We start from the raw sequence: 9,413 nt of genomic DNA on the forward strand, positions 1-9,413 counted from the left end.
CTTGATGTAGCATGTCCAAGCATAGTACGACCAACCATCAGGGCGAACCAATTTGAGATCAAACCAGCCATAATCTAGATGATACAAAACACTGTCAATTTGGGAGAAATGCTCTAGGTGACCCAAATACTCACATCTCAGATTTTTGGAAATTTGCAATACTTTTAAATTTAATGAAGTTTCTGATGATGCTGTTAGACTGCATTTATTTCCTTTCTCTTTACGTGACAAAGATAAAGCCTGGTTGAATTTTTTGTCTGTAGGTTCAATCACGACTTGGGAAGACAATACCCAAGCATTCCTCATGAAGTATTTTCCTCCTTCGAAGACCATGAAATTGCGAGTTGACATAACCACCTTCTCTCAATTCAAGCACGAGTCACTCTACAAGGCCTGGGAGCGTGAAAAATATTTATTGCAAAGATTCCCACATCATAATTTGCCTCTTGGGTTAGTTGTCCAAACTTTTTACTATGGTTTAATATCATCTAACCGTACCATGATAGATGCTACGGCCTGTGGGAAGCTGTTGAGGAAAACAGCGGAAGAATGATATGAGTTTTTGGAGGAGATGGTTGCTAGCAGTTATCACCCTCAGTCTAAGAGGGATAGTCAGGAGTTCACCAGGTAACTGATTTTCATACTGTCACTAGAAGCACTCAATAGGAAAATAGACAGCTTGAATGTGAATGGGACGGCGATGCGCCTTCAAGAAGTATTCTGTGATAAATGCGGAGGAGAACATTTTAGTAAGGAATTCCAAGACAGTGATCCTTTTTATGTGCAATACGAGGCACAAGTGGGGATTCAAAACCATCCTAGGAATTATCCTTATTTGAATTCATACAATCCGGGATGGAGGCAACATCCCAACTTCTCATGGGGTGGCCAAAACAGTCAGAATCGGCCACAGCGAGGAAAAAATTGTGGTCAGCAACCGATGTATAGACCTGAGCCTAGAGAGGAGAAGTCTAGTTTGGAGCAGATGATGCCTAAATTTATCTCATCCGCCAAAACTAGACTACAAAACATGGAAGCATCGATAAAAGGGTTAGAAAATCATATATGGCAGTTGGCTAAGATGATCGCTAGCAGAGATCCAGACACCTTTTCTAGCAACACTGAGACTAATCCGAAAGAGCAATTAAAGGCCATAGCATTGAGGAATGGAAAAGTAATTGAACAAGAGGGGAAGGAAACAGGAAAGCAAAGAGAGGAAGCAGCTGACACGTCCACAAGTAAGTCTTCTAACTCTACGCAGGCATCAACTACACAATCTAGAATTGTTATTCCTCCAGTGTTTCCTACTGCATTGGAAAAAACAAAAATGGATGCACAATTCGGTAAGTTCCTTGAAGTATTTAAAAAATTGAACATTAATATTCCTTTTGTTGATGCTTTGATGCAAATGCCTATTTATGCTAAATTTCTGAAGGATATATCAGTGAATAAAAAGAAATTGGAGGATCACATGACTGTAAAATTAATTCATACAAAACAAGATCCCATCAAAACTCAAGGATCCGAGGAGTTATTATATCCTTTGTATGATTGGTGGTGATGTATTTCATAAAGCCTTATGTGATCTTGGTGCAAGTATTAACCCTTATGCCTTTGTCTATGTTTAAGAAACTTGATTTGGGAGAGACTAAGACAACAAGGATGTCTTTGCAGCTATCAGACATATCTGTCAGGTATCCACAAGGATTCATAGAGGATGTATTGGTGAAAGTCGATAAGTTTATATTTTCTGTAGATTTTGTAGTGCTTGACATGGTCGAGGATATGGAGATGCACTTAATTCTAGGGAGATTGTTCCTTGAAACTAGCAAGGCCCTGACTGATGTGCAAGAAGGGAAGTTGAGATTGAGAGTGAGAGAGAAAGAAATCACTTTTGATGTCTTTAACGCTCTTAAGCACACACTGCACACTAATGATTGTTTTAGAGTTGATTCTTTGGATTCACTTGTGTGTAATTTTTTGATGGATGCTATGAAGGATCCATTAAAATCCACTCTCACTACTGAAGTAAAGGAGGATGAATTGGATGAAGAGAAAGATGAAACAGTGGCATATTTTAATGCCAGTCATCCACGGAAGAAGCCAATGAGGATGAGATTGGAGGATTTGGGAGATAAGAGAGAGGATTGACCCCTCAGAAGTCTAGCATTGAGGAACCATCGATACTTGAACTTAAACCACTGCCTCCACACTTAAAATACGTGTACTTAGGTGAGAATAACAAATTACCTGTCATTATTTATGTTGCTTTGACAGATGCAATGGAGGGCAAACTGCTGAAGGTCCTTAAAGAGCACAAGAGGGTGTTTTACTGGAAGGTGGCAGACATCAAGGGAATAAGTCCATCAATCTGCATGCACAAAATCCTGATGGAAGAGAAGTATTCACCTCGCGTGCAACCTTAGAGAAGACTCAACTAAAAGATGCAAGAGGTAATGAAGGCCGAAATTATCAAGCTTCTTGATGCAGGTATTATCTATCCTATTTCCAGTAACACGTGGGTGAGTCATGTTTATTGTGTACCTAAGAAATGTGGGATTACTCTGATCACTAATCAAAAAAATGAACTTATTTTCTCTACGACTGTTACAAGGTGGAGAATGTGCATTGATTATAGGAAGTTGATTGATACCACCCGTAAATACCACTACCCCCACCTTTATTGATCAGATGTTAGAAAGGCTAGCGAGGCATGAGTTTTATTTTTTCTTATATGGGTATTCGGGGTACAATCAAATCACTATTGCACCTGAGTACCAAGATAAAACCAATTTCACTTGTCTTTATGACACTTTTTCTTTCTGACTTATGCCCTTTGGTCTTTATAATGCCCATGCTACTTTTCAACGATGCATTATGCTATATTCTACGATATGTTTGAAATTTTTCTTAAAATATTTATGGAAAATTTCTCTATTTTTGGTGCAATATTTGATGAGTGTTTGCAGAATCTGAACTTTGCGTTGAGTAGGTGGGAGGAGAAAAACCTGGTGTTAAATTGGGAGAAGTGTCATTTCGTGGTACAAGAGGGGATTGTGCTAGGGCACAAGATTTCTGAAAAATGGATTGAGGTGGATAAGGCTAAAGTGGAAGTCATTAAGAACCTACCACCATTGGCATCAGTAAATGGAGTTGAAGATTTCTAGGGCACTCCGGTTTTTACTAACGTTTCATTAGAGTGTTTTCTAAAATTTCTAAACCCCTATCTTCATTTCTTATGAAAGATGTACTGTTTGATTTCACTTCTAACTGTCTACAAGTATACGAGAACATGAAGGAGAGCTTGGTGACAACTCCTTTTTTGGTGGCACCTGATTGGGATATGCCCTTTGAGGTAATGTGGTATGCGAGTGACATTGCAGTTGGTATATTCTAGGTCAAAGGCGGAACAAGGTATTTCACATCATATACTATGGAAGTAAGACTTTAGATGAAGCACAATTGAATTATGCAACAGCTGAGAAGGAATTACTTACAGTAGCATTTGCTCTTGATAACTTCCATTCATACCTTGTTTTGTCAAAAGTCGTTGTTTTTACCGACCACTCTACACTTAAGTATCTGCTTGCTAAGAAAGAGGCCAAACCACGATTGCTTAGGTGGATTCTACTTATTCAAAAGTTTGACCTCGAAATAAAATATTAAAAAAGATGTAGAGAACGTGGTAGCTGATCATCTTTCTAGGCTTGAGCATGTTAGCGATGGACGTGTAACTGATGAGATAGATGATTGGTTTCTTGATGAGCAGTTTTTAGTATTGAAAAGTTGTCCATGGTATTCCGGTTTTGCTAATTTTCTTGTTACAGGCTCACCCCCCAAATTTAGCATTTCACCAAAGAAAGAAATTCTTTTCGGACGTGAAATATTATTTTTAGGAGGAACCTTTCTTGTTCTAAATCTGTGCAGATGCCATGATAAGGAGATGTGTGGCGAAGGAAGAGATGGGGTCGATTCTTACTCACTATCATGACCGCGATATATATGGTCATTTTGGACCCAGACGGACGGCACCCAAGGTACTTGAATATCCCTTTTATTGGCCAACTCTATTTAAAAATGCATGTTCCTTTGTCCTTGCTTGTGATAGATGTCAGCGCACAGGTAACATTTCTAATCGCCATGAGATGCATTTGAATAATATTATCGAGTGTGAATTTTTTGATGTTTGAGAGATAGATTTCATGGGACAGTTTCCAACATCTTTCACAAAAAATACATTTTTATTGCGATTGACTATGTCTCCAAATGGGTGGAGGCAGAATCATATACCATGAATGATGCTCAAGTGATACTGAAATTTTTAAAGAAAAACATTTTTAATAGATTTGGAACACTACGAGCAATCATTAGTGATGATGACACCCATATTTACAATAAATTTTTTGAAAAACTTTTGGGCAAATATGGGGTCACTCATAAGATCTTTACTCCTTATCACCCCCAAACAAGTAGTTAAGTTGAGGTGTCTGATGCGACTTTGATTGTTGCACTCCCAAAAGTAGATTGTTCACAAGTAGTATAACTCGATGAATTCAAATATCGTATCCACAGAGAAGCTAAGGTAATTACAACTCCACTACAATATCCTTTTGTTTTGTTTTTTGTTTTCTTTAATTCTTTGAATCTTTAATTGGTAATTTTAAATTTTTCAAATTTTAATTCAAGTAGTTGAGATTAGAGGATCCACTCTTTGGTATTTTTATAAAGTTATCATTTATGAAAATTATTGAAATCCACTTAATACATTGGTTCTAATATATTAAATAATCATCTTTATATTATGTTATATTATTATCTTATAATTATATAATATATACCAAAACTTATAAATGTTTTCAAGTATTTATTGTGATATATATATTTTTGTAAACACTAAATCAAGATTCCCACTTTAAATGGTTGGTAAAACCAAACAAACATTTAAATGGTACCAAGAAATTAATATTATGATATATTCATATAAATAAATCAAGGCATTCACTTTAAATGGTTGGTAATACCTAACTAACATTTAAATGATTTCATGAATTTAGTGTAACATATAGCAACAATAAATCAATACTCCCACTTATAAGTAAGGTATAATAATGCTTAAATAAATAAATATAACATAAACAATAAATAATGATTAAATAATATAAAATATAGATTATTACCTTTTAATAACCTTATTATCATACCAACAGTTTCACATTTTCATCTCAACTTTGGGAAGTGAGCTACTCATTATTCAAAGTGTAAAACTTTGAATATGAAATTAACATGCTAAATATATTTAAATGAACAAGAAATATTATGAACTCAAGGGTTTGTTCATAAAATGAGGGATATCTCAATACACTACAAGGCACCCCTATTTATAGTCAAATTTGGGGAGAAAACCACAAAAAAATTATTATATTATACACATAAGTCTACATCGGTGTTCCAAAAAATTATGTCATCATACACATTATTTTTGAAAACTTCCCATCCGAGTTTACTTTTCCACATGTAGATAATTGAGTTTTTTGAATCGTTGTATTTTTTTACCATTTAACCAGTTAATTTGAGAGATATGGTCAAAATGGTAGCGCATGGTAAAACTATCACTCATTTGATAACTTTATTTGTTGCTTAATTTGATCTCAATTGTGAAAAATTTGTATCTCATTCTTGCCACCGATATTATAGATATTAAAACAAATTTTTACAGGTCCAAGAATCATCTTAATCCCGTTTGCAAAGCCAATGTTATTCTTGTTTTATCGAACCTGTAAATATAGTAAAAACTTATAATTACACAACAACATATATTTTATACAATTTATTATAAAACATATGATATTTAAACGTTTATTAAAACCAAAAACTATAAATTTATATAATAAAATATTAAATTAATGTACATTTTTTTTATGTTTATCAGTGTCAAATCGTGAGGTTAAGAGAATTCTTGAGAAGGTTGTGGGAGTGAACCGAAAAGACTGGTCATTGAGGTTAGATGACACTTTTTGGGAATATAGAACTGCTTTTAAGCCACCTATAGGCATTACACCTTATAGGCTGCTTTTTGGTAAAGCGTGTCATTTACCTGTTGAGTTAGAGCATCGAGCTTATTGGGAACTAAAGCGTTGAACTTTGATTTTGCTCTTGTAGGTGAACACAGGTTGCTGCAATTGGACGAATTCAGAGGTGAAGCATATGACCTGGAGTTGACCTATAAAGAGCATACAAAGCAAGCACACGACAAGCGCAATACTCCGAAGGAATTCAAAGAAGGTGAAGCGGTGCTACTGTACAACTCCAAGTTCCACCCGTTTCCTGTCAAACTCAAATCAAGGTGGATTGGCCCATACATGATTACCAAGGTGTTCCCCTCGGGAGCCATAACCTTGAAGGATGGGAACAATGAACCGTTCACAGTCAATGCTCAATGGTTGAAGCACTATCTGGGTGGCACAATGGAGCCACAAATTGGAGTCGCTCGATTTTAAAACAATCAGAACTAAGAGGGACCTACAGTCTAGCTCTAGAATATAAATTGAGAACTAACTTCTTTCCCATTCTAATCATTTTCTTTTTACTGAGTTGAGTTTTAAGATATAATTTTGTTGTTTTGTTTATTATTTTTATTATTAATTTTTTTTTAGAACTAAGAAGCAGAGGTGCTCGCGCAAAAGACTGCCCCAGCGCAACAAATGGGTAATTTGGGACAGAGAGCTTTGCGCTAGGGAGGTATTTTTTCGAGCACCCCAGCCAGCCACACGGTATTTTGGGGACATAATGCATCGTGCTAGGGCGGTATTGTTTGACCGCCCTAGCACCCCGCATTATAAAATCGGGTGTTCCCTTTCTTTCTCTCACTCTGCGTGCAAACCCTCCCCTCTCCCTTCGATTTCTTTGAAAAAATCACCCCTCAATCTCCATCTCTCACTCTCAATTTGCAGGTACTCCTAGATTTCCTACGTTCCTTCGCCACTCAAGCACGCCGGTGACTCCGCTCCGCTTTCAAATTTTGCACGACACTTGTGGTGTCTCGCTCGCCTCTCCCACATCCACTTTCCTCTATGGCTTCCAAGAAATCTAAGGTAAAAGATGCTTCTTCATCTTCTTAATCCGATAAAAGGAGAAAATTTGTGAATGATGAAGCCCGAATTCGGTATGAACACGCCAAGTTGCATAGGCGTCCCATTCCCGAATCGGGGTTTGATTTCTCCTCTAGATCGTTACATCTTCTGCATGATATTGGAGAACGAGGATGGGAATCTTTTGGTGCTACACCCCAAGCTGTGGTGGTTCCAATCGTGCACGAATTTTATGGTAATGCTGCCGAGCGGACTGATGGGAAGGCTATGGTTCGGGGTAAGTTAATTTCTTTTGACTCCGCAACCTTGAATGAATTGTTGGGTACCCCTGTTGTTGATGAATAGGCATTACATGAGTTAATATCCAACCCGTACTTTGAGTTAATTATGCGAACAATCTGTTATCCGGGGGATATGTGGAAGACTCTTAGTTGTTTTCTCGAAAAGTATTTGTTGTTTAGGCATGCGATGTGGTACGCTTTTATTTTCAAGCGGTTGATGCTGGTGTCCCACACCAGTGATGTTCAGAAGGACCGAGCCACGATGGTATATGCAATGATGGTGGGTATTCCGATCAATGTGGGCAGGCTAATCTTCTCTCAAATTCAGCAGTCCATACATAGCCCCATCATTGCCCTATTTTCACCACTGTCATTACAGCGCTGTGTGTGCGAGCCGGGGCCGTCAGCAAAATGGATGATGAATGGTTGCAACCGCGGAAGCCCATTGACGACACTTGGATGAATACAAAACGGGGTAAGCGCGCCCTAGACTTCCCAGAGGTGGCCGAGGATGAAGCCGCAGCTAGCCGCCCAGCGCTACCCCGATAGCCCAGATAGCAGGCAACTATTGATAAAGTTGACGAGTTGCATTCTTTTGCGGTTCATAAATATCATTACAACGCCATCAACAAGCTTACATGACATTGATGGAGTCTTTGGTATGTGGCATGGCCTCGCACATGGGCCTTGACACATCGGCATATCCACCACCACTAGCATACCCGTTTCTGTTCCCATTCTGTTATGCTTATTACCCCTAGCTGGACGATCAGGAGCCCGACGTTATGTCACAAGATGATGATGAGGACGAGCAGTGATCAGGGGAGTCTTCGTGCTTCCTTCTCTTTGGATTCGTTTCATCTGTTTTTACTTCGATTGCATTCTGTTTAGCATCCATTTTAGTTTCCTCCCTTTGTGTTTCTACCTGTTTTAGTGGTTTGTGCAATTAGGACATTGTATACTTTTATTTGGGGGGTGGGTGTTTAGTTTGATTATTTTGTGTTTAGTTTATTTAATTTTGTTTTTATTATTATTTGCCTCGTTTTATATGCTTGTCACATGAGAAGTGTCAATAGTTGATGCTAGATTAGTACGTGCTAGACAATGATGATGTTGAATTGATCACATATATACACGTCGTTATTTCAGAACACACGTGTTGACGTATGAAATCTTGATTATGGTTGCATGTACGTTGGCCGTAATGTTCAAGTTCAAGTCACCTAATGAAATTGTTGCACGTACGTTGGCCGTAGAAGAATGCATGACATAGGGAAATTTGAAACTGCTTGTGTGGAATTTGAGATTCAATAGGTGACTTGAACTCAACACGTTCCTTGACATGAACACTGCCCAGCAGCACACAGATGAGTTAAGAACATTTATGTTAAACAATGCATTGGACTGAGCTCACCGAGAATAATTGTGTTGCGATGCTTGTCACCCTTTTATCTAACCCTATTTATGCACTCCTGAGACTGGACTGAAGCCATATTTATATACCTTTTATTCCTATCTGAGGAGTACAGAAAAAAAGAAAATTACGCCGAATGGAAGAGAAAAAAAAGTATATGTAAGGTGTGGGGAGCCAAATAAAGGAATGAAATTCTATTTCTAGGCTAAAAAGATGGAGATGTATGAAATTGAAGAAAATCAAATACAAAATCTGAATGTGCACAAATGATACACCATTGTACTCCCTCGTTTTTCCGTTTGAGCCTAGTCAAGGTGCCCAAACGGGCTCCGAATGTAAAGAATACGCGTGCATCTGCAATTATGTATATGAGATTGGTGGAGCTCAAGACACGTAATGCTGTTTTTACACCTAAGCTTCCTCTCACATTGAATTTTACGGTAAATTATTTGAAAGGGGATGATTATTTATTAAGAAATGTAAATTAGTCAATAAATGATAAATAATGAATCCGAATGAAAATATCATATTTCATTCATATTTTCATAAAAAAAGATTCAAAATTATGAATCTAAAACTGCATCCCTTATTTATTGCCCTGATGACAATGGAAAAGCGATAAATACTATT

The 9,413-nt window shown here is 37.5% G+C and overlaps 1 protein-coding gene across 1 annotated transcript; it reads left to right on the forward strand.

Annotated features, from left to right (window-relative positions):
- Positions 1-700: 700 nt before the first annotated feature.
- Positions 701-2,151, forward strand: LOC140842955 (uncharacterized). The gene is made up of 2 exons (XM_073211165.1): positions 701-1,477; positions 1,576-2,151. Exons 1-2 carry the CDS (start codon positions 701-703, stop codon positions 2,149-2,151), a joined length of 1,353 nt encoding a protein of 450 aa, XP_073067266.1.
- The last annotated feature ends 7,262 nt before the right edge of the window (positions 2,152-9,413 follow it).

This window comes from Primulina eburnea, chromosome 10 (assembly GCF_022965805.1).
Source record: "Primulina eburnea isolate SZY01 chromosome 10, ASM2296580v1, whole genome shotgun sequence".
NCBI lineage: Eukaryota > Viridiplantae > Streptophyta > Magnoliopsida > Lamiales > Gesneriaceae > Primulina > Primulina eburnea.